Source organism: Salvelinus alpinus, chromosome 31 (genome assembly GCF_045679555.1).
Source record: "Salvelinus alpinus chromosome 31, SLU_Salpinus.1, whole genome shotgun sequence".
Lineage (NCBI taxonomy): Eukaryota > Metazoa > Chordata > Actinopteri > Salmoniformes > Salmonidae > Salvelinus > Salvelinus alpinus.
Window position 1 is genome coordinate 14169307 of NC_092116.1, and position 26911 is coordinate 14196217.

General features: G+C 44.8%; 1 protein-coding gene across 1 annotated transcript; it reads right to left on the bottom strand.

The window, feature by feature from the left end:
- Positions 1 to 19: 19 nt before the first annotated feature.
- Positions 20 to 22615, bottom strand: LOC139561376 (netrin-1-like). The gene is made up of 7 exons (XM_071378415.1): positions 22148 to 22615; positions 11328 to 12805; positions 11006 to 11194; positions 8197 to 8346; positions 1786 to 1839; positions 1123 to 1203; positions 20 to 991 (listed from the first exon to the last, which is right to left on the bottom strand). Exons 2-7 carry the CDS (start codon positions 12793 to 12795, stop codon positions 330 to 332), a joined length of 2604 nt encoding a protein of 867 aa, XP_071234516.1. The 5' UTR covers positions 12796 to 12805; positions 22148 to 22615; the 3' UTR covers positions 20 to 329.
- Between the last annotated feature and the right edge of the window lie 4296 nt (positions 22616 to 26911).

A 26911-nucleotide genomic window follows, 5' to 3' on the forward strand; every position in this document is an offset into this window, starting at 1 on the left:
TGCAGAGGGGAACAGCCCGTCTTTTTGACACTTTTTATTAAATCCACATGTGGATTTATTTATTTTATAAATGTACTTTATAAAGCCCTTTTTACATCAGCAGTTGTCACAAAGTGCTTATACAGAAACCCAGCCTAAAACACCAAAGAGCAAGCAATGCAGATGTAGAAGCACAGTGGCTAGGAAAAACTCCCTAGAAAGGCAGGAACCAGGCTCTGAGAGGTGGCCAGTCCTCTTCTGGCTGTGCCAGGTGAAGATTAAGGCCATTTTGGCCAGATTTATTCTTCTCTTCACCCCTTGTTCTTTCGCTCTCTTCTTCCTCCTGTGTTTCAGACAGGGGTGGAACACATGAGAATGGGCGTGGAGGGAGACGGAGTCTGTTCCTGTTGCTGTTCCTGTGGGGTCTCAGGTCTGTGGTGTGAGGAGGACTGTGTGTGAGTGTGTGTGTCCAGCGCCACAGAGTGCTCTGCCTCCTCTTCCATGTCTTTCATGGATTCTGAGGGTGTGTGTGGATGTGAATGTGTGTGTGGGTTTGTATGTGTGTGTGGGTTTGTATGTTCAGGGTGCACCTCAACCACTGTCTCTTTCTCAACCACTAGGTGAGGTGGTGTATACTCTGAGTGATGGTGCTTCAAGTGGCCCCTGTGGGGGTCCCCACCCGTGGGGCAGCGGCCCCTCTTGTCCTGCCCCCTGAACCCTCTCAGTTTGGGGTTCCAGTGCTCCCTCCACTGGAGGGCCAGTGTGGATCTATCGGCCACCAGTCGTCTCTCCTCGGGGCCCCGGCCCCCCTCCTCGGCCCCAATCAGCAGGAAGGTGCGGCCCACCTGGAGGGTGGGGCAGCCACAGCCCAGGTCGCGATCGGGAACCCACAGGGCCTGCGGGCCCCTACGCACACTGGAGGAAGACCCTGTACGGAACACAGTCTGAATCCAGATAGAAAACTGCCACCAGGGGCCTGAACGCTCCATCCCTCTGACCTGCAGCTTCAGCACTGAGGGAGTGGGAGAGGGAAGAAGAGAGAGAGGGAGAGAAAGAGAGAGAATATTTTTTTTTTATCCGTCTTACTTTGGTAGCATTGTATTCTGCAGTCCCACCAAAGTCATCGTGCTTTACAGTTCTTACCATAGTCCTTTAGACAGTACGTCTCCAGGTTCATCCTCACTTTAACCTGCGATGGCAGGCAGTACGATAAACACTCTTCAGCTGAGAGGTTGAGAGGGTAACAGAGAGAGAGAGAGAGAGAGAGAGAGAGAGAGAGAGAGAGAGGGAAAATGTATTGAAAGAGAGAGAGAGAAAGAGAGAGAGAGAGAGAGAGAGAGAGGGAGAGAGAGAGAGAGAGAGAAAATGTATTGAATGAGAGAGGGAGCATCTCACCGCGACACATGTCTCTTCCTGCTTCTATTTGTCGTCACTGTATCTCATGTCTAACAGATGCCTCTCTGGAGTCCAGCAACATGTGAAATATCCCCCTATCACCACTGGAGGGAGCTAGACAGCCACCAGTCCAGTAGGCTACTATAGCTGAGACTCAAACAAGGTATGTATGTATGTATGTATGTATGTAGTGAAGTGATCAGTCACCAACCGTAGTCCAGAAGAGTTACAGGGTGCAGATAGGCTTCTGTTTTGTTCCAGCCCAGCACTTAAAACCTGATCTAATTGCTCATTAGGACTTAAATGAGTTCATTCAGGTGTGTCAGTGCTTGATGCGCACCAGGACCTCATTTTGGGGTCCGATGTTGCAGTTCAATATATTGTGCCACATCAGTTTGTGAATCCACTCACCTATACTGTACTGGGGCTGGTATACAGGTGTTGTGGGGGCTACCTCCTGGATTCCTATGGATAAAAACAAACACGTTGACATGTTATAGATCATAGGGGTCAAAGTAGAGAGTGGACAGGGTGACCTTGCTTACTGAACACCTACAACATGGGGTGCCTTTGTATACTAAGTGACAGATCAGTGGTACATGTGTGCTGTGTGTGTGTGTGTGTGTGTGTGTGTGTGCTGTGTGTGTGTGTGTGTGTGTGTGTGTGTGTGTGTGTGTGTGTGTGTGTGTGTGTGTGTGTGTGTGTGTGTGTGTGTGTGTGTGTGTGTGTGTGTGTGTGTGTGTGTGTGTGTGTGTGTGTGCGCGTGCGTGCGTGCGTGCGTGCGGGTGTCGGTGTGTGTGGAATGGGAGAGAATGTGAATATGTATGATAGGCGGGTTAAATGCCCGTGTGGAAGATGAGTGTCAGGATGAGTTGGTGTGTGCGGTCCTCAAGGGGTCAGAAACACATCACCTGATAAAGACTAGCCCCCCCCCCCCCCCCCCCCCACACACACACACACACACACAATCCAGTGTCCTTTCCAGCGCCTTTGTCTCTGGCCAAATCCTACAGGATAGTTGTTATTATGCCCAGGTCCGTCAGTCTGTCTATTTGTCTGTCCGTCTAACTTCACCCTCCAAGCACCTATGACCCCCATTAAAGTCACTCAATTCTTATTTACAATGACGGCCTACCCCGGCCCAGCATCGTCCGGGTTTGGCCTGGGTAGGCCGTCATTGTAATAAGAATTTGTTCTTAACTGACTTGCCTTGTTAAATAAAGGTGTGTGACTGAGTGTGTGTCCTCGCGTATGGGTGTGTGTGTGTGTGTGTGTGTGTGTGTGTGTGTGTGTGTGTGTGTGTGTGTGTGTGTGTGTGTGTGTGTGTGTGTGTGTGTGTGTGTGTGTGTGTGTGTGTGTGTGTGTGTGTGTGTGTGTGTGTGTGTGTGTGTGCGTGCATGTGTATGTGTATGTGTGGGGCTGTGGGAGCCAACCATATATTACCCCTGCCCTTACTGAGTCCTGTGCCTCTCTCGTCCCCCCTGACACAATTGGGCCAGTCAATGACACCCTACACCCCATCCCAGATGACTGGGGGTAGGAGGGCCCCCCCAAAGCCATGCAGGAGGGTGTGTGTGTGTGTGTGTGTGTGTGTGTGTGTGTGTGTGTGTGTGTGTGTGTGTGTGTGTGTGTGTGTGTGTGTGTGTGTGTGTGTGTGTGTGTGTGTGTGTGTGTGTGTGTGTGTGTGTGTGTGTGTGTGCAGGGATTCAGAGTTATTTCTGAGAATGCTAATGGGAGTGTGCATATGCATGTGTGATGAATCTCCCTCCAGTGTGTCCATGAGTGCATGTGCATGAGTGCATTTGTGTGTGTGTGTGCATACATCTGTGTGTGCACGTGTGTGTGTGTGACCTCAATACATGTCCTAGCCTATCTATCCAGACACCTGGTGTGGCCACCTCAAAGCCCACATCAGCAGCCTGCTAATTATACAGCCCTGGCTCTAGGCTTGAGCTTTAAAAGCTAGTTAGCTTCCTGTAGGGGGCGAGAGAGAGAGAGAGAGAGAGAGAGAGAGAGAGAGAGAGAGAGAGAGAGAGAGAGAGAGAGAGAGAGAGAGAGAGAGAGAGAGAGAGAGAGAGAGAGAGAGAGAGAGAGAGAGAGAGAGAGAGAGAGAGAGAGAGAGAGAGAGAGAGAGAGAGAGAGAGAGAGAGAGAGTGTGCGAGAGAGAGAGAGAGAGAGAGAGTGAGTGTGCGAGAGAGAGACAGAGAGACAGAGAGAGTGAGTGTGCGAGAGTGCGAGAGAGACAGAGACAGAGAGAGAGAGAGAGAGAGGCTATAGATAGCTCTAGAATGGGTTCAGTAGTAAAAACAAACAAGGTTTCCTTTCACCGAAAGAGTTATGAGTCCGGAGCTCTTGACGGGGAGAGAGGGGGGAGGGCTTTGAGGGGCTTGCAACAGGTGTGTAGCCCGGACTCGTGTCACCTGATTAGGGCTTAGAAAGTGTCGCCGCCCGGGCCAATCCGTATGTGGTTGTCGGCACTCCCGCAATTAGATGCAGAAACACACGTGGATTAGCGCTCTCGATTTGAAAAAGCAAAGCCACGGCTGCAGGAGTGTAGAGGATAAAGCGTTGAAAATCCCAGTAGAGCTGATCTTGGATCAGTGAGAGATAGGGCCTGCTCATAGAGGCTTTAAGGGCTCCCTGTGTTAGCACTGTTGTGGAAACGGTAAAACTAACATTGTTGGAAATTAGAGGAGAGAGTACAGATATTTGATAGCCGAGGGCGGCCCCTTTTGTGCTGAGCTACGATTTGATAAAGGCTTAGATTAATTCAATTAGGTCAAGAACAAACGAGGTTGAGAGAGAGAGAGGGGGGGGAGGGAGGAGAAGGGGAGATAAAGGGTCATTGAGTTAGTCACATCACAAGTTACAATGAGATTAGTTAGCTATTGGAAACCAAAACCCCACAGGAGTAAGGGTGTGGGACAGGGGGGACATGTCCTCTCAATGTTAGAAGCAGGTAAAATTGCCCCCCACCCCCCCCCAAAAAAATGTAATACATTTTGCAAGACTTTTATTTTGAAAAACGAGTCGTCATATTAGTTTAGGGACTTTTATTCTGAGGTACTTTTATTTCAATTCTGGAATGTGAGTTACTTCCACCTCACTATCAGTTGTTAATAGCAGTGTGGCAGTGTGTGGTGAGAGAATAAAAACTGTGCAGCACTACCATCCCTACTCACCGCACCGGGTAAAGCAATTGTTGTTGGCAACAACAAAGTAAGTTTAAAGTAAAAATTGTATGAAAGTGAATAAACGTTGACATGTTAGAACGAACATGAGCAACTAGAAGCTTTCTCCTGGTTGTACCTAGTTAGCTTTACATTTACAGTTTAGGAATTTTTAGCTTTGTCAGGTTTTATCTAACAAGCTAATGCTGGGTAGTTCTGGCTGTGTGAAAAACTGATAGTGTATGTTCTGAAGCCAAGAATACTTGCTAGCTACAGAATTACTTGCACAATCACTGTCTTAATCTTCATCACAGGGTCAGCAAGTTAGCAATGGATGCACCACCAGTCAAGAAGATAAAAAAGGTTCTTGGCAACTGCCCGTACACCACCCCTGGCAAACTAGCTGGTGAATTTGAGTGATTTCAGATTAGATGTCAGTAGCCCTTTCCTGCAGTCAAATGACCAAATCGCCCTCTAGTGGCCTCATGGGTGGAATGTTATTAATGTTTTTCATAATTTCATCGTTAATAAACAACAAGTTCATAGACTTATGATCCATAATAGTGTGAGTCAGAGTACAAAACGGTTGTTTAATTGAATATATCCACTTAACAGTCACATTGCTATTCAGTACAGAATGAATGGCCATGACCCTAATAAAATACAAAAAAATACCTAAGACTGATTAGACTGTACCAGAGTAAATGCCCCTCTGCAAGGTCCCCTTAGCCTTGTAAATTTGCCCAATTGTAAGCTAAGATTTGTCTGTATCCTTTTCTCAGAAGTCACTAGAAATGAGCATTTAAAACCTGTTTTTAAAAATCGAGGGGACCTAGAGCTGTTGCGGTGACCATATTACCACTACACCAGCGGTCATGAGTCATCAAGGCATTATCGTTTAGTCACGGTAATTAGGCTTCTCCAAGCTCTGATGCTGCTGATGGTCATTAGTAGCCTACCAAACTACTTGTTACTCAGCACTCTATTATCCCTCTAATCACTCTGACATCAATGCAAATGAATCTAATAAAACACTTCATGAGAGCCCATGAGCTCATGTTGCGCAACATTTCTATAGGATATGCAATTGCGAGAGAAAACAGAGTTTTGATGGCCTCTATTAAAAAGAGGAGGATCCTATCAGTTTTCCATAGGCTGGGCCTACTATATTTATTTCTCAACTTTCCTAATATTAAGCACATTGCTCATATTTACAACAGGAGTATAGCCTACCTGGCTGGCATGAAAACAAACCCCAGGGAGAAGCGTCCTCCATGCGCTATTTAAGTGCATAGACGACATGTATTTTTTTTTAGCCAGATCATGATAATGGTCCATTTAAAAATCAAAATAAATTTCACACATATATTATTCAGTATATGTAAAGACAAGATTAAATCAAGAATAGTCTGACGGGTGACAATATTAGCCTATCACTTGTGAATGATGCCCAGCATAAGGCAAGGAACAATGCCTTGTTTTTGCTACTTTTTCTCATCAGTCACACACCTCATGTAGCCTAGCCCATAGGCCTATATGTTTTGATAAGGTTTGTATCACAACTAAAGTGGCCAAATAACTTCTTAAAATGAAGCACATTAATTGGCTTTACAACGGGTGTAGAGCCTAACTGGAATACATACACAGCGTGTGAGTTTCAAGTTTGGGGAAGATCATTTTCACCATAAAAATGCACCTTCACATTCACACTTATAGCCTACTGCCGTGTACCATTGCCACGCTTTTAATGTGAAGAAATAGCCTAATAGTTTATTACATTTTAAGGTAAATGTTCTGATCTGTTGTGTCAGCCTCATTGCGTAAAAACTTTTTTTGATGCTAGTTTTGTATTAATTTGGGATCTATTGCATCCCACAACTGTCCCAGAATATGTTTGGAATATTTATTTCTCGCACAGTATAGAATAGCTCAGCTTTTTTAATATGGGGAATAATAGGTTGACATTGGTAATTGCTTTCACTGTTTGTTAGGCCTACTCCTCTTGTTGTCTGACGAAAAGTAAATGTGGACAGTTCTTCCAATACCTTCAATATGCGCCTCGGAATTGGATAAGTACGCCCGCATTTGCATCCCAGAAGTGCCTGTCTTCACTAGTAGCCTGTGAGAAAGACCTAATCACGTGATGGAGAGCCATGTGAGTGAGAGGTACTTCGGAGCAAGCAGCACTCAGGGAGAAGGGAACAACAGCCACTGGCTGCAAAAGGAATGTATTTATGGTATTTTTTAATACCTATTTATCGTGATTACGATCTTGTCTCATCGCTGCAACTCTCCAATGGGCTCGGGAGAGGCAAAGGTCGAGTCATGCGTCCACCGAAACATGACCCGCCAAACCGCACTTCTTAACACCCGCTTACTTAACCCGTAAGCCAGCCGCACCAATGTGTCGGAGGAAACACTGTTCAACTGACAACCGAAATCAGCTTGCAGGCGCCCGGCCCACCACAAGGAGTCGCTAAAGCTCCCCCGGCCAAACCCACCCCTAACCTGGACGACGCTAGGCCAATTGTGTGCCGCTCTATGGAACTTCCGGTCACGGCCGGTAATGACACAGCCTGGGATCGAACCCAAGGCTGTAGTGACTCCGCAACACTGTGATGTAGTGCCTTAGACCGCTGTGCCACTCGGGAAGCCTGGCATGGATTTTTTTAAGGTGCATTACTGCCACACAAAGGGAATCCCGCTGGGAAATTCATTCAAATTGTGAATGAGAGACTGATGAAGTGTGTACAGCCTGCACAATAAACAAAGCAGAGCTCATGCCTTTCAAGCAACTTTTTTCAAATCATCATTAGAGTCACATCATGCAGCCTCACAATGTATTAAAAATAAAAACATATAGCCCAACATTTGTAGAGTTATTTAAGTTACATTAATAACTCTAAATTAAGCACAACGGAGTACCTATTTCTTTGTTAACCGCTCAACACAGAATAGCCGCATGTGCGCACTCCCTCAAATCGTTTGGAGAAAATATCCTTTGTATTTTATTCAACTTTGTTCAATTGTATTTTTCATACTATAAAATAATATTAAATAATGGCACGGAATTTCTAACCAAATCTTGTTTTCTAAATGAACTAATGTAGCCCAGATCAGGACCTAACATAAGGACAACTCAGAGTATGCTATTCTGTTCTTCTGAAATAGACTGCATTTTCTTCCTATCATGTTTCTTTCGAACTGTCTAAAATAAATCATTGATTTATTGTGAAGGTGGATTATGGATTTATTAGACTAAAATGTACATGTCCCAAAGGTATGCATCAGTGGCTTGTAGGTTATGTGCGGAAGCCAGGAGATGCTAAATGTGTTTATGTCAATTAACGGTCAATTACCGTGAGACCGACAGTTATTTGCTTGACAATCACCGGCTGACGAAATTGTGTGACTGCCACAGCCCCTGCACAGGAGTATGACTCAAGTGACAATGAAACTCTGTAGTTGGGCTTAGTTGGCCAGTCCACATAAACTGAGAACTATGTAATAACACGGGTACCATTTTGGTTCCAAAGCTCCAGGACAATCACATTCTTTCAAAATTCCCCATGAGAATGTTATTGTCATTAGAAGTTTGGCTCCAACATGGAGGACAGTTTCCAGACAGAGTAGTTAGGTAAAGTAGACTTACGGATGCAGGGGCGGAGTGGGGAGTGCCCCTGTTTGTAACCAGGGGCGCAGCGGTTGCATCTCAGTCCCATCACGCCATCCCGACACAGACACTGTCCCGATGTCTGGTTACACCAGAGACCCACAGCACCCATAGGGTGACACTGACATGCTGAGAGAGCAGGAGAAGATGGAGGGATGGGAGGAGAGAGAAGGTTAATGTCACATAGTAAAGAGCATTGTATTAATAACATTTGATTGCTCCTAATAAAGCTTCTATGAATGTACAAGAGGGAAAGAGAGAGAGAGAGAGGAAAATGAGCAAGGGAGAGAGAGATGACAAACACAGAGAGAGGGAACGACGGAGGGAAGACAGATTAGAGACGACAGAGAAAGGAATGGTAGATAGGAGTGAAAATAATGATACATGGACAAAGCAAACATGGAAATGGGATGTAAAAGGATGAATGACAAAGCAGTTTAGAAGGAAGGAGGGAGAAAGGGAGAGTTGGGGTCATCGAAAGGGCACAGATAGAAAGAGGAAGCCATTCTCTAGTAGGTCTGTTTTTCCTCCAGTAATGTAGTTTAAACAAACCCATACAGATACTTCAAACACCTTTAAGTAATTAGCTCTAAGGGCAGGCCACTAAGGCTCGGAAAAAGGTTGACTTGGCCGGAACATTGATCAAATAAACATGGTTCATTTATCTATCATTGATTAAATCATATAATATTATGACACATAAATATCACTAATGTAACTTCCATAAGTTACAAATCTATTTGCCTACAAATACACTGAGTGTACAAAACATTCAGAACACCTTCCCTCAGAACAGCCTCAATTTGTCTGGGCCTATTGGCCCATGTTGACTCCAATGTTTCCCACAGTTGTGTCAAGTTGGCTTGATGTTCTTTGGCTGGTGAACCATTCTTGATGCATATGGGAAACTGCTGAGCGGGAAAAACCCAGCAGCGTTGCAGTTCTTGATACAAACCGGTGCGCCTGGCACCTACTACCATACCCTGTTCAAAGGCAGTCTTTTATCTTGCCCATTCACCCTCTGAATGGCAAACATATACAATCCATGTCTCAATTGTCTCAAGGCTTAAAAATCCTTCTTTAACCTTTCTCCTCCCCTTCATCTACACTGATTGAAGTGGATTTAACAAGTGACATCAATAATGAATCACAGCTTTCACCTGTACATATGCTTTACCGTTTAGAAATTAAAGCACTTTATGTATCTAGTACCTCCATTTGAAGATGTCATAAGTATTTAGACAAAATTCCCTTAGAGTGTATTAAAGTATGTTTTGCCAAAAAGTAACTGAATGGTGAATAATGATTGGAATAAGATATGATTTTTGTAACACTTCTAAATGAATCCTGATGATGCCATGGTTAAGGAAAATCGTGAATGAATCATGAATAATGATGAGTGAGAAAGTTACAGAGGCTACAACCAAACACGCTGACTTCTCACCATTACCGGTGGAGATTAGCATTTGATCTTTGTCCCTCTGTAACTTTCAAATGTTTTATCATTCACAATTCATCAATTCAATCATGATTATCTGTCATGATTATGCATGATCATCTGTGGATGCTACCTACATTAATGTAGACCAGTTCAGAAGTGTCTTCTTTTCTTATTTACAATAAAAGGGACCCCAAAAGGACACAGTACCTTATTCACCATTCACTTTCTATTGGGCAAAAGACAATCCGAAACAACCAAAACAAGCAGTGAATGAATCTAACACGTTTGTAAAGTCACAAGCTTGATGTAGTCACTGTGTGTAAAGAATATGGGACTAAATATTACACTTTTGATACATTATAAGGGAAATTTGTCCAAATAGTTTTGACATCTTCAAATGGGGGAACCAGATACATAAAGTTCTTTCATTTCTAAATGGTAAAACTGATATGTATGAAAATACCCTCAAATAAAATGTTGCCAATATAAAACATTTGATCTCAAATCCAAAATGCTGGAGTATAGAGACACATTTGAAATGCTAGCTGCACTGTCCACATACACACGGAGGGGAGTGTATTTATGGCCTGGATGCTAGTCTGTTGCTGCTCTCTTGCCAACTCCTTGTTACTCAAGTCAAATGTGACATGACAATTCCATAAGGAGTTGGCAAGAGCTGAAAGAGACTATATATTTACATAAAGAAATTATACTAAAACAACAAAACAAAATATTTAAAAAATAAAAGCTGAAAGAGACTGGCACCAAGGCTAAAATATCTCATTCTAATCTACCTAGTTACATTTGTCCAATATTGCTATAAGTGCAACCCCCTTGCACTTGCACGACACACACACTCAATCACACACACACGCACCTGCATGTGTCATGTGCATGACCTCACTCCATTAAAAGTGGTTATATTAGGACTTCGGTCAACCGCCCCAAAAGCATGCCAGAGTGTCACAGTCACTTAGAACATGTGACCAGTCAAAGGTCAAATGTCAGGGTGGATTCCAGCCAGTGGTAACAACATGAACACTAAATCCAGTCGACTAGCATACAGAAATAACTGTCCTCTGTCACAATGTAACTACCTCATAAACACTGTGGAGGAGGCTGGAACACAGACACATGTAGGCATACCTTGTAGACTAGCAGATGCAGAAAGAGAAACAGATATCCTAACAGATGCAGATGCACACACACTTGGACACACACTGATCTCTGCATGGATAAGATACACAGCTGGTCGGTGAGACTTAATACAGGCACAACCGCTTTAATGTGCACGCACACACACACACATAAACACACACACTCTCTCCCTCCCTCTCTCTGACTGACGTTGGCAGGTCTTGCGATGGGTGGGGGGCTTGCTGTGGTCTCGGGTGTATCCGTTCTGGCAGTACTGGCAGTGGCGCCCCGCTGTGTGATGCCGACACTTCAGACATAACCCCCCGCTGCGCCGGCCCGACTGCTGGAACACCTCCATGCTGAACCGACACTTAGAGGAGTGGCCGTTACACTCACACACTGGAGGGAGGGAGCGAAGGAGGGAATGAATGAATTTCAGTAAAGGCAGTAAAGTTTACATCCATGATCCAATTTGCACACACATACATACACACACGCACACACAGACACAGTAGTGGGGGGTGTGACTCACAGACGCACGGTTGTGGCTGACTAGGCGTGGCTCGTTGCCAGGGCCTGTCGTAGTAGTAGTCCTCACAAACATCGCAGTCCGCCCCTGCTGTGTGGTGCTCACACACACACACCGCCCGGCCCACATCATCACGACGACACCGAGAGGCATGTCCGTTGCACTTACACCTGCCCCCCACCTGCAGGTCGGAAAGGGCCAGAGCGGGCCGGACAGGGGGGGCGGAGATCAATGGAGAGGGAGGAGCCAGCTCAAGATTCCGATTCGCTCTCACTTTAGAGTTCTGTTGGTTATTCCTCCTCCTCCGAAGTTCCCGCCCCTCGTTGATTCTCCCCTGCTTGCTGTCGATTGTCCAATCACAGATGCTGCCTTCCTGACACGGACTCCAATGGTGGCCCCCCTCCCTCTCGCGGCCACGCCCTTTTCCTTTTCCGTTTCTTCTTTTGTCTATTTCCATAGTGTCTCCTTCTGCCTCCTTCCGGGTCACGTTGTGTCCGTCCTCTCCCCGATCCCCCGACCCTTTGTTGTATCCTCCTCCGTTCCTCCTTCGTTTTTCTGTCTTTCTTCTCTCCTTCTCCACAGACCCCCATTTATTGTTGTCCCCATTCACCTTATCCACCTGTCCCACCACAGCCTCGTTCTTCGACCCTGCCCTCCACCTCAGAACCCCCCCACCCGCTCCCTCCCCCCAACCGACCTCGCCACTTTTCCCCTCCGAACTCCCCACCTTGGTCTGCTGGGACTGGGTCACCTCGTGGAACACTAACCGTATGTCCGTGGCCGTCACCCAGTCCTGCAGGGTGGGGCTGTAGTCAAAGTCTGGAGAGGAGGGTCTTCCATCTAGGGTGGAGAAGGCCAGCAACATGCCTCCCCGGTGCCTCTGCAGGGGCCGGGGGTCTGAGCACAGAGGCTCCGTCTCCTGGTGCCTGGTCTGGGCTACCGTCTGGGCCTGGAGCCCAAACTTCCCGGGGCAGTCGCTGGAGTAGTGCTGCATGGGCCTCCAGGTGCGCCCGTGGTCCATGGACTTGAGCACGGATAAGGAGACGGGGTCTGACGGCTCCCCCTGCTGGCAGAACTGCAGGCTGATGTAGGTGACCTCGAAGCGTCGGCCCAGGGGAAGGGTGAGGACCCAGTCCCCGCCGTCGAGGCCTCCCGCCTGGGCCGTCCAGCAGGTCAAGTTGTGGGGGTTGTGGAGGTCTGTGAGGGAGCTGACGTTAACAGCTTTCTGGCCGGGGGGTCCTCGGAGGGAGTGGGCGGTACTGACAGGGACACCGTGGGCGGCATTGATGAATTCCGACAGGCAGTGTCGCGGACGCCCATCCAAGTGGTAGCAGGGGTCATGGGGGGAGGTCCAGCTCAGAGGGGAATGAGAGAGGGAAGGGGAAAGGAGGGAAGGAGGGAGGAAAGTGAGGAGAAGTAGGAGAAAAGGGAGAGCCAAGGAGGGGAGAGGGGAGAAGGGCAGGAACATCATGTCATCGAGCCTGTGGGAGAAAATACTAAAATTAATGATTTTAGGGGATAAAGTGACGGGGTGAAATCATAAAAGGAAAATATATTGATGGATTTATATGACTTGCGGTTAGAGCCAAAGGGAGGGGCCGTCTGAGGTAAAGAGACCACCTGTGCCTTAATTGAAAACACACCAGCTCGCAGCACCACCATGAACATTTTAACATCCCTCGTATCCCTCATACAATCCAACCAAATCTACCTCCACCCTTAAACAGGCCTATTTCCCTACCCACGACAGTCTTTAAAAACCTATTATCTTGGCCCATAAAGAGCGGATGAGTGTACGGGTGAAAGCATATACCGAGTGGATGAGTGTATGGATGAGAGTGTATAGAAACCCAGCCCATAAGTCGTGCTTGAGTGTATGGATAAAAGCGTGTACAAAGTAAAGAGCGTATGCAGATTGGACGAGTGTATGGATGAGAGCGTATAAAGAGTGGATGAATGTGTGGATGAGATGGATGAAAGCATATAGAAAACCAGCGGGTCTGTAAGGGATGACAAAAAACAGCTGGGTCTGAAAACACAAGCTGGGCAGCATCCATCATCTTTATGGTCCTCCTTTTAAATCCTTCTCCCGCCGCTCTGCTCCACTCCACTCTACTCAACGCACATGGGCAGGAACCCGAGTTTTGGAGAGCCCAAAGTGTGGAGAGAAATGGAAGGAGAGAGAGAGAAAGGGTGTGAGAAAGAAAGACAAAGAGAGGGGAAGGAAGGAGAGATGGAGCTTAGTGTGGAAGATGGAGGGAAAGATTTATAGAAGAGAACGCGAGAAATGTGTGTTCAGCTTAAACCCCTGTACAGTCACTTCCTGTGAGAAGACAAACACAGACTTGTGTATGTCCTTAGTGTGAACAGATTCCCTTCCCTCCTAAAACGGCTGGTGATGTGTTAAATGTATTTGTCTGCCAAGAATTGATAGTGATACCAGAGAAGGTTACTTCATTTGCGCCTGCAGACATGGGCGAACAATGCGTCTACTTTTCCTGCCAACATGATCTACAACAAACTTTGCGGTTTTATAGACAGACGGATAGGCTGGAGGCAAGCAAACAAGACTCCTACCCAACACTTCACACCAAGCAATTTACAAAGACACAGATTGTTAGGATCCATCTCTTTTCCAGGCCCTCCTCTATTTCTCTGTAAACGTATCTCTGCTATGCAGTGTGTCCGTCTCGCTCTTTCCCTCCTCCCCTTTTACTCATTCCCTCTCTACTGTCATTGCATTCTCTCTCTCTCTCTCTCTCTCTCTCTCTCTCTCTCTCTCTCTCTCTCTCTCTCTCTCTCTCTCTCTCTCTCTCTCTCTCTCTCTCTCTCTCTCTCTCTCTCTCTCTCTCTCCTCTCTCTCTCTCTCTCTCTCTCTCTCTCTCTCTATATATATATATATATATATATATATATATATATATATATATGCACCATATTCTGGGAATATCTCTAACAGCGTCTTGATTGACGATGTCCTAACAAGCGTTTGACACTAACAGTGCAGTCAGTGGGGCTGTATAAACCAACCCCATAGGAGAGGATAGAGGATAGAAAAAATGGTTGGGAGCCACCCAGGGCTAGTCATCCCACTCAATTAAACCACAGCCCGAAACTTGAGGCTTCTCTTAGGACTACAGCACTATAAGTGGCTCCGGGGGGGTTACAACGGAAGTTATTATTTAAGTCACCCCCCAAAACGTGTTATGATTCCCTGCGAGCCCCACAAAAAGCAGACTGTCCCAACCTGGCTCTGTGGGATCGGGTGGATGATGAGGCTTGTCAGGTATATCGGGCGGCTATGTTTTGGGGTGTCGTTATTGGAAACGCCACGACCGGCGGCTGAGGTGACGAGTGGTCCGACTGCAGCCCCTGTCCTGCTCTGACGCATTCCTGGGGTCCGGTGTGCACCCCTTGAGCATTCCACACGTGTTGCAACATGCCCCGTTGGGAACCCGAACAGCCCGCTAAAAACTGAGCCTCATTAATTGATCGACTGATTAATTAGGTCTCGTGTTTCATATTGGCGTCAGGGTGGAGGGTTTCGCTCGAGGGGAGAAGGGGAAGGCGAGATGGGGAGAGGGGATGTCTGGTACAGTATAATCAGGTATAAAGGAGGTAAAGATGGTGGTGGGGTGGTGGGTTAGGGGAATTCATGGAATGATTCTTAAAAAGGGTTTTGGTGATTGGGGAATGTCTGAGAAATTCAGACAAGATGCTGTTGGTGGGTAGGGGCGTAAGGGGTTAGGGGGGGTTAGGATACAGAGGCGAGGGGGTTGTTTGCTATTCCCCATGACGTTATTTGCACTCGTCTTTCTCGGTAACATTGCCACTAATTAAGCATAGCCCCCATAACAAACTACATGATGGAGGGAAGCTTTTCAGAGAGGAGCACTCAGTACAGGGCTCTTTAAAGTGCGCCTCACCATTCTCTGTGCCCCGAGGCCAAATCCAGACCCTTACCCCCCTCATCCCCCTCCGCTCCGATACCAGATCGCCAGTCTGGCACCTGGAATGTAACCCAGCCACCAGATATTGTTTCAATGTTTTTTCTCAGTCACTTTCCATAAATTCACACACCCAGCATGTCGGAAGAACACGGTGGATGAGTGGCATTCCTCTTTAATAGAGCTTTAAAGACGAGAAGAAGACAGGAAAAACATTCATATCCCAAATATTGTACATAGAAGTAACTGACAAAATAAAGGAAACACCATCATAAAGTCTTAATGGGGCGTTGGGGCACCACGGGCCAGAACAGCTTCAATGTACTTTGGCAGAGATTCTACAAGTGTCTGGAAGTGGAACTCTATTGGAAGGATGAGACACCATTCTTCCACAAAAAAATCCATGATTTGTTGTTTTGTTGATGGAAAACGCTGTCTTAGGCGCAGCTCCAGAATCTCCAATAAGTGTTCAACTGAGTTGAGATTTGGTGACTAAGGCGACCATTGCATATGGTTTATACAGTTGAAGTCGGAAGTTTACATACACCTTAGCCAAATACATTTAACCTCAGTTTTTCACAATTTCTGACATTTAATCCTAGTAAAAATTCCCTGTTTTAGGTTAGTTAGGATCACCACTTTATTTTAAGAATGTGAAATATCAGAATAATAATAGAGAGAATTATTTATTTATTTCATCACATTTCCAGTGGGTCAGAAGTTACATACTCTCAATTAGTATTTGGTAGCATTGCCTTTAAATTGTTTAACTTGGGTAAAACGTTTTGGGTAGCCTCCCACAAGCTTCCCACAATAAGTTGGGTGAATTTTGTTCCATTCCTCCTGACAGAGCTGGTGCAACTGAGTCAGGTTTGTAGGCCTCCTTGCTCACACACACTTTTTCAGTTCTTCACAAAAATGTTCTATAGGATTGAGGTGAGGGCTTTGTGATGGCCACTCCAATACCTTGACTTTGTTGTCCTTAAGCCATTTTGCCACAATTGTGGAAGTTTGCTTGGGGTCATTGTCCATTTGGAAGACCCATTTGCGACCAAGCTTTAACATCTTGACTGATGTCTTGAGATGTTGCTTCAATATATCCACATAATTTTCCTCCCTCGTGATGCCATCTATTTTGTGAAGTGCACCAGTCCCTCCTGCAGCAAAGCACCCCCACAACATGATGCTGCCACCCCCTGTGCTTCACGGTTGGGATGGTGTTCTTCGGCTTGCAAGCCTCCCCTTTTTTCCTCCAAACATAACAATGGTCATTATGGCCAAACAGTTCTATTTTTGTTTCATCAGACCAGAAGACATTTCACCAAAAAGTACGATCTTTGTCCCCATGTGCAGTTGCAAACGGTAGTCTGGCTTTTTTATGGCGGTTTTGGAGCAGTGGCTTCTTCCTTGCTGAGCGGCCTTTCAGGTTATGTCGATATAGGACTCGTTTTACTGTGGATATAGATACTTTTGTACCTGTTTCCTCCAGCATCTTCACAAGGTCCTTTGCTGTTGTTCTGGGATTGATTTGCACTTTTCACACCAAAGTACGTTTATCTCTAGGAGACAGAATGCGTCTCCTTCCTGAGCGGTATGACGGCTGCGTGGTCCCATGGTGCTTATACTTGCGTACTATTGTTTGTACAGATGAACGTGGTATCTTCAGGCATTTGGAAATTGCTCCCAAGGATGAACCAGACTTGTGGAGGTCTACAATTTTTTTCTGAGGTCTTGGCTGATTTCTTTTGATTTTCCCATGATGTCAAGCAAAGAGCACTGAGTGTGAAGGTAGGCCTTGAAATACATCCACAGGTACACCTCCAATTGACTCAAATCATCATTTTCTGGAATTTCCCAAGCTGTTTAAAGGCACAGTAAACATAGTGTATGTAAACTTCTGACCCACTGGAATTGTGATTCAGTGAATTATAAGTGAAATAATCTGGCTGTAAACAATTGTTGGAAAAATTACTCATGTCGTGCACAAAGTAGACGTCCTAACCGACATGCCAAAACTATAGTTTGTTAACAAGAAATTTATGGAGTGGTTGAAAAATGAGTTTTAATGACTCCAACCTAAGTGTATGTAAACTTCCGACTTCAACTGTATTGTTTTCATGGTCATGAGACCATTCAGTGATCACTAGTGCCCTGTGGATGGGGGCATTTTCATTCTATGGCGGCATAGCCATGGTAGTCAAAATAATGGCGTGCCCGGCACTTTTATACATGATCCTAAGCATGATGGGATGTTAATTGCTTAATTAACTCAGGAACCACACCTGTGTTGAAGCCCCTCCTTTCAATATAGTTCGTGTCCCTCATTTACTCAAGTGTTGCCATTCTTTGGGCAATTAATAGGCATATCCATTACAATAACTTATCATGGAGAATCACATAAATAACGTTTTTCCAGAGTAAATAGGAACCGATCACGGACATTGAATACTATTTCACGCTTACATCATATACTGTATATACTAAAGTATCAAAACGATTTGTCAGCAAGGCTTTCGATGATGTCACTTTTCAAAAACCTTACATAAGCGAATAGCGTTTAAGTAAGGTCAATTATGTCTCTGGAGGGAGGCAGTATGCATGGTCTTTTAAAGCAGCAGCGGTCAGTGTGCTCAGCTGTGCTCGGCTGGCGAAGGCCTGGAAAAATACTTCATGACAACCTGGGCCATGTTTACAGCATAGTCTAACATGGTGGGGGTTAGCTAACAGGAGAGCCTTCTGCTCATGTTCTCACAGTAAGCCTTCAGTAGAAATCTGCTCGAAGACACTTTGTATAATCGTTCGTTCCTTTATACTTATGAGTTGTCAAAGGTGTGAGGAGTTTCAAAGTAGCGCTTTGGGTTCAAACAGTCTGCTCTGTAAAATCCTGCCACTTCCACCAGTTGTTTTAAATGCTTTGCTACTGTATGTTCCGTCAACGTGTGGGGAGGTTGTGCTTTGGGGTTCGGATAATAAGAAGATATACTAGGGGTACTAAGGGAGAGATGAGATTGGATACCAGGCTGTAAGAGAGGCGTATGAGCGTGACAATAGAGGTTAAAGAAGTGGGGTAAGACACAGAGAGCATAAGGGCACTGAGAGAGGGATATGATTATAGAGGGTGGTAATATGGGTGTAAGAGGGTGGTTAGAAACGTGTAAGGTGATAAAAGTAGGGAATAAGTGGAGGATACGAGAGTAAGACGTTGACATATTAAAGAGAATACGAGGCCAGAGGGATAGGAGGGGGATTTGGAGAGGGCTAAGTGGTATACTGTGGGTGAAGGAATAAAGGCTAATAAATTGAGAATATGATGTCATTAAGAGGTGACATGGGCAGAAGTGGGCAAGGAAGATGATGCCTTCTGCTATCTGTCAGCTCCCCTTGCCTCCGTTCCACTCTGTGGTCTAAATCTGTGTCTTTTGGGGCTGTGTATCTGGAGCAAATGAGCTGGATTTGGCCTGTCTCACACACTTTAACATTCCTTGTCATGGGCAGCAGTGTAGAGCACTACCCAGCTATTCCGCAGCCCAGCCACAGCCTCAGCACGACCATAGAATACAACATGCAAGATGGAGGCAGAGGAGACAGTGTGCTTTGTAAACAGTAGGCTTTGTTAATTCGTTATTGTGCAATATTTGATATGGTTGTCTAATGCACTTATATTAAACTGGCTAAATAGCTAATTCAAACGGGTAAAGGATGTGGCTTATTAAAATACCACGAGGAGTAAGAAGTGTAGGCCTGATAGAAATCATGTTCAAACAACTCTGGTCCACAGTGGATGACTTCTTTCAAGAACAGATAACAATATGCACCCTGGGCTAAGGCCTGTACGATACATTAATGAGCTCTAAATACACACTGATCAATTACACGAACCTACCACTCTTTCACTGTGAAACTGAACCGGACACCTGCTTGGGCATGTTATCGCGATCACATCTGACAAGTTACACCTTTGTTAATTTCCAATTGTCCTTAGCACGTCTGAAACATAACGCAGCATAGAGACAAGGAGAAGAGAAATGCGATGTATTCTCCCTGTATTCCCAAACAGCATTCCTGTCCGCTCCAACACAGGGTGTTATTCCACAGCAGATTCCAGCAGCACTGTTTTAGGTGTAATAATCTAATTTTAGTGGGGCGGTGAGGAGGTGCAACTGACAGCACGCACAAAATGGATTATCGCCGCTCCTGCACGTATCTTTAGCAGGCCCTGTCCCTCAGGTTCGCACCTCCAACGCGCAGCCAAACGGCCGCCTGCTATGGGCGCCCCTCGGCCTGAAGTCAAGAAGGGAAATGGAACGACACGAAGATGATTTATAAAGGGAAAAGCTTTTTAAAACAGGCCAGACGACTCAGCTTGGACATATTTCAGGGATCGAATAAGAGAAGGTATGCCCTAAAGCACATGTCAAACTCATTCCACGGAGGGCCGAGTGTCTGTGGGTTTTCTCTCATCCCGTGTACTTGATTGATTAAGTAAGGTCACTAATTAGGAACTCCCCTCATCTGGTTTTCAAGGTCTTAATTAGAACTAAAAAAAACAAAACAGCAGACACTAAGTCCTCCATGGAATGAGCTTGACATCCCTGCCCTAAATCAGAGGTGTCAAACTCATTCCACAGAGGGTCGAGGGTCTGCGGGTTTTTTGTTTTTTAATTTAAATTAAGACCTAGACAACCAGGTGAGGGGAGTTCCTTACTAGTTAGTGACCTTAATTCATCAATCAAGTACACGGGTGGAGCGAAAACCCACAGACACTCGGCCCTCTGTGGAATGAGTTTGACATATGTGCCCTAAAGGAAGCGAGGCTATTTCGCTGAATTTCGCTCTGGTTCTCGTCCCACGCTAGTTTATAACCTATCACACAAGTCGACAATGCGCTAAGCAAACCCATGGAGGTTTCGCCTCAATGTCGATATTGAAAAACAGATGGACATGAAATCATGGTCCGTGATTTCATCTTCAAGTAATGCCAAAAACAACCTCGGGCGAAATGAAAATGAAAGTGAAGCCCGTTTTACTAAGTGGAAGACATGTCATTGTGGAATTCACAATTAATTGCAGGCCACAGTAAGAATCGTAGAAAAGTATATTTTGACCACCCATTGACTTAGATTTAGAACATGCCTATTAAATCCTATTTAAAGCATGCAGAAGAAGAATTAGGCCTACAAAATCCCGTTTGATATAAATTCAATTGACCGAAGATTGTGACAAGTAAATAGATGAACATATTGTAGACTATTTGTGTTATGTTAATTAAATCCCCCTCGAAACATTTTTCATGGCGACAGAGGCGAAGGTGAAATCTCTACAGATACATGCAGCGTATGGGCCTGTGTTGACCTTGGAACTCGTTAAACGTAACATGTTGGAGACAATTCGATAGAAAATAATATGCGTTTGGAATTTGAATTACCAGGCAAAAAGCTACATTACCGTTTTTCTCATTAGAAAATAGAACTTAATAGCCTTTTTTGACCAATAAATCACGAATCGTTAAGCCTATTATTATTAGTATAATTATTGTTATTATTAAATCAATAAATTGAATGATAATTGAATAACCAACCTAGGCAATAGAGATTATTTAAATAAGATTATTTAATGAAAAAGAGCAATAGCCTACTGTTGGCTAAATAAATGTTCCCCAATATTAATTCAATAAATTGAAACCCAAGTTATACTCTGGGGTGCATCCGGTTTAGACAAATGGGTGTAATAAATGAAACACCCTTCGAAGAAAAATAGTTGGATTGGTTCATTTAACACAAATGTCTATCAAATTTAGTACGATTGTTCTTGTCCAGGGTCACTTTCTGCGCGCCGCCAAATTGTCTATAATTGCACATTCCAGTAATTATGCTCAATTTGCTTCATCTTGCAGAGACAGAACATGATGTAAGCCTATATTGTATTCTACGCATTTAAGTGTTATTATCTTTCTGATCACACACTTAATCGCAATTTTCGTTATTTTCTCGAAATAAGTATAAGCTATTTATCATGGCTGTTGTCCCTGTAGAAACACACATGCCCAATGGCATATCGCTGTTTTCAAGAGGGAAATGCGATAGGCCCTAGTCATATAATAATAATAATGATTAGTCTATTATTATTATTGTTATTATTATTATTATATTTCAATTAAATTTATTTTAAACCTAAATAAAGGGGAGCCGAAACAGAATAACAGTTCTGACAATAACCTTACTTTTTTGTGATGATGAACGTATTAATACAATTGTAAACATCCACTTCATGACTTATACTGTATATCAGCTGGTCCTAAAAATATTGAGGCACCTCTTGAAATGACTCAATCCAATACTTCCAAAATCTTAGTTTTGACAATGAAACTCTCCCAACTAACTCAACAGGCTTTTTAGATTTCAAATATTTAATTAATATAATCACGCAAGAATAATTATTACCTTACGTTAGGATATTAAGTTATTAAATAAACCATAGGCTACCATCATAAAACAATATTCCAATGAAAATGGTCTCAGGCTGAATTATTCCATTTATTTATCAATAATACTATATTATGCTCAGATATGCCTATATTCCCATGAAGACGACAGGTTTATATCAAATCAATCTTCAATAAAATAAAGTGTAAATCATCATTTGGATACATAAAGCCTGCAATGGGTTATAGCCTACCCATGGAGAGTAAGTGCCTGAGTATACAGTACTTATAGCGCGAACTTTGGCCCTCTCACCGGGTCCAAATGATCAACTTGTCAATGCCTAGTCCTTCCATTCTAAATTTAAAACAGGTTTACGAACCTCCGTGAGAAAGAAGCCACAGCGAATAAAGAAATATAGGCTACACATAAAAATGTAAAATATGAGAACGCTTACCATGTGCGTCTCAATGTTTGATCTCCCTTCGCTCGTGGCGGCTCATGCGGTCTTAATCAATATAGGGGCGCAACAAGTGGACAGTTATCCGGTCGCCCTGTGCTGTGCGCATGGAGTGGGGATCCAACTCACTGCAGCCCGCCTCAGCAAGGGGGCGTCCCGTCCTGACGTCAAGACGCCGCTGCTTCTCTCAACTCCAACTCACATCTGCACAGTGCCCTACTACAGTGCAGGGCGAGTCAGTCTGGCGGACAATTTGCAGATAAATAATTAAGACAAAGTGGGCCCAATTACCTAGAAGTTCATCATTGCTTTTGTAGACTTCAATCTCTTGTCGCAATATTTGTTCTCGTTTTCCAAACGTCAAATGGAAAAAAAATCGTTGAACCACGTAGGCTAGAAGGGGATAGCTCTTACATGCGGTATAGTGAGTAAGCACTAACGTAGCAGATGAACTAAAGCAGACACAGATGGAAAGCAGGAAATAAAAGAAAGAGAATGGATGGATGATGGGGGATGGAGGGAGAAGCGAGTGACTGAGGGAGGAGGAGGAAACTTTCCCAGAGAAACCCCATAAAACTGATTGATGACTTCTTTTGAGGAATGTTTCCCCAGGTGTGTGTGTGTGTATGTATGTGTGTGTTCAAGTAGTTACTCAGAGTAATTTAGAAATGCTATCCTTGGAAGGGTGACAAGAGCAATCAAATACATTGAGTGGAGAAATGCTACAATTGTGCATCACCATTAATTTTGGCAGAGTTTTGTAACCTACTAAAGACACACTATACAGTTTTGAGCTCCCAGTTAGGTTGAGGAGGAACATTGCTTCTATTTGACGGCTGGGTTAATAAAGCAACGCAAGTCCATGGGACATAAGCTGTGAAGACAAAGAAGCTATAAAGCAATAAATCATTTTTTAAAAGTAAATCTGTATTAGGTGTGTGTGTCATACTGTCAGAGGGTAGAATAGCAGGTGTCCTGCCAAAATCTGCACCCTGCAGCAAGACGTAGATTGATGTAACTAATAAAAAGGGAGCCTAAACAAGACGAGGCAGTGATATTTGCCAGACTTTCCCCTCATCATAAGAGTAAACATGATGATCGTTCTTGACAGAATCAGAACAGATTTCACAATAAATTCAATTTCCAGGGGTTTGCTGCCTGTGAAAACGTCACATTTAAAGTGTTTTGACATCATACAACAAACACCGATAATAATCATACACAAGCTTCAAGAGCCCAACTGTGGACAGTCATTTTTATTCAAGGTCTTTGTCTGCAGGTGATTCTCCTTTATTGGTTTCCTGAACCTTCATGTTGTGGCCAGCTTGCCAGTAGATGACACCAGTATACCTGCAGATGCTGCCAGTCCCATGATGCCACAGCAGAGAGAACCAGGAACTGGGGAGGAAGAACACAACCCTGGCAGCCTCCTCATGTCACCTTCCTCCCCGGGTTGCTCCCATATGGACACAGGACCCAATGACCCTACTGGCCAGGCCACCAGAGCTCGTACTGTCTGGGGGCAGCGAGGATCACCTACCCACTGGAGACTACAGTAGTATCCCCAGAGGAGAACTCTGGTGCTGCATAGACATTACATCCTGGAATAGACAAAAACACATGAGGGACAGTAATAAAACTCAGGTGATTTGGTGACATTTTCTTGCAAGCAGCTTCACCACAGTACAAAAAAGCAATGTGCACCAACCCTAGTATTGGAGAGTTACAGTACAGTGTACGCAGGCTTTTGTTACAGCCCAGCAGTATTTGAATCATGTATTTAAATTCTAGAACAAAAACGTGCATGAACTGTAGCTCTCTAAGACCAGGGATAAGAGACTGCCCCTTATGTTATTTTCTATTGAAGAACTAGAGAGCAATGTAATGCTAGAAGCCACCCACTCGGTCTGTGACAGTTCCGTTCACGTGTTGGAAGCAGACGGGGGAGTAGATTGATGTGCCGCAATGGATAAAGACCTGCAGAAAAAAAAGTAAAACTTTACCAAAGACTTATTCAGCAGAGTGAAACGTTAAAACAAAGTGTAGATATAGATGGAGGCCGTACTGTCTGTAAAACATGGAAACGTGTCAGCTCTGTACGTTCAATTTTCATCTTCAGCATTCTAAATATTGTTAGGCACCGAACTGAAGCTTGGGGACACTCAGGACCAAAGGTCAAGGTGGAGATCAAAGCTTTAAAAGGTCAAAGGTCATAGTAAATATTATGTGTTACCTTGTCTTTCATATGGAGCAGGGAGGCTTTGTCCACAAAGGTGAAAATATACACTGACCAAAAATATAAACGCAATGTGCAACAATTTCAAAAATGTTACTGAGTTACAGTTCATATTAGGAATTCAGTCAATTGAAATAAATTCACAAGGCCCTAATCTATCGATTGCACATTACTGGGAATACAGATATGCCTCTGTTGGTCACCGATACCTTAAATAAAGGTAGGGGCGTCGATCAGAAATCCAGTCAGTATCTGGTGTGACCACCATTTACCTCATGCAGCACGACACACTGTATCTCCTTCATATAGTGTTGATTGTGGCCTGTGGAATGTTGTACCACTCCTCTTCAATGGCTGTGTGAAGTTATTGGATATTGTTGGGAACTGAAACACACTTTTGTACACGTCAATCCAGAGCATCCCAAACATGCTCAATAGATGACATGTCTGGTGAGTATATGGGCCATGGAAGAACTGGGACATTTTCAGCTTCCAGGAACTGTGTACAGATCCTTGTGACATGGAGCCGTGCATATCATGCTGAAACATGAGGTGATGGCGGCGGATGAATGGCACAATGGGCCTCAGGATCTCGTCATGGTATCTCTGTGCATTCAAATTGCCATTGATAAAATGCAATTTTGTTCGTTGCCCGTAGCTTATGGCTGCCCATACCATGATCCCACCACCACCATGGGGCACTCTGTTCACAACGTTGACATCAGTAAATTGCTCACCAACACGACTCCATACACGCTGTCTGCCATCTGCCCGGTACAGTTGAAACTGGGATTCATCCGTGCCAGTGGCCATTGAATGTGAGCATTTGCCCATTGAAGTCGTTTACGACGCCAAACTGCAGTCAGGCCAAGACCCTGGTGAGGACTACGAGCATGCAGATGAGCTTTCCTGAGATGGTTTTTGACAGTTTGTGTAGAAATTCTTCAGTTGTGCAAACGCACAGTTTCATCAGCTGTCCAGGTGGCTTGTCTCAGTTGATCCCACAGATGAAGCCGGATGTGGAGGTCCTGGGCTGGCGTAGTTAAACGTGGTCTGCGGGAGGCCGGTTGGATGTACTGCCAAATTCTCTAAAACAACGTTGGAGGCAGCTTATGGTAGAGAAATTAACTTCCCTCAAAACTGGAGACATCAGTGGCCTTTTATTGTCCCCAGCACAAGGTGCACCTGTGTAATGATCATGCTATTTAATTAGCTTCTTGATATGCCACACCTGTCAGATGGATGGATTATCTTGGCAAAGGAGAAATGCTCACTAACATGGATGCCCTCCCAGAGTGCAAAGAACCTTGGGGTGACCCTGGACAACACCCTGTCGTTCTCTGCAAACATCAAAGCAGTGACCCGCTCCTGCAGGTTCTACAACATCCGTAGAGTATGACCTTTCCTCACACAGGAAGTGGCGCAGGTCCTAATCCAGGCACTTGTCCTCTCCAATCTGGACTACTGCAACTCGCTGTTGGCTGGGCTCCCCGCTTGTGGCATTAAACTCCTGAAACTTATCCAGGACGCAGCAGCCCGCCTGGTTTTCAACCTTCCCAAATTCTCTTATGTCACCCCACTCCCCCGCACACTCCAATAGCTTTGAATTCACTAAAATACCATGGTGCTTACCTATGGAACAGCAAGAGGAACTGCCCCTCCCTACCTTCAGGCAATTCTCAAACCCTACACCCCAACCCGAGCACTCTGTTCTGCCACCTCAGGTCTCTTGGCCCTGCCACCCCTATGGGAGGCCAGCTCCCGCTCAGCCCAGTCCAAGCTCTTCTCTGTCCTGGCACCCCAATGGTGGAACCAGCTTCCCCCTGAAGCTAGGGCAGCAGAGTCCCTGCCCATCTTCCGAAAACATCTGAAACCCTACCTCTTCAAACAGTATCTTAAATAATCCTCCTCCTCATCTCGACCCCCCCCCACCCCCCTTCTAGCTCTGACTCTACTGACAGCTACGTTATTGACGAAAAATGTACTTTATGTGCCTGTGATATGTGGTTGTCTTACCTAGCTATCTTAAGATGAATGCACTAACTGTAAGGCGCTCTGGATAAGAGCATCTGCTTAAATGACTAAAATGTAAATGTAAAATGTAGTTGATTATTTGAATCAGCTGTGTAGTGCTAGGGCAAAAACCAAAACATGCATCCCTTGGTGTCCCGAGGACCGAGTTTGGGAAACCCTGAACTAAAGACATGTAATCAACAATGTCAGGAGGCACAATTGTATTCATCTAAAAGTACTGAATTAATGAATTAATGAAAATGATTGATCCCCAGAGAGGAAATTTGGTTTGTCTGCAGGCTGCAGGTGGATTCATCATCACCTCCCTCTCCACCCTTTCCTCCCTGTAGACTGACAGTGTACAAGTCCAGATGAGGTTCGATTATGTTTCTAGCCACCACACCACAAACGGACCATCCTTGTTGCAGTGGAGAGTCACTGAGAGAACATGGCAATTGTATGTGATGTGTAGGTCTAGTCCAGATCTCTCGGACAAATATAATGAAATTCAA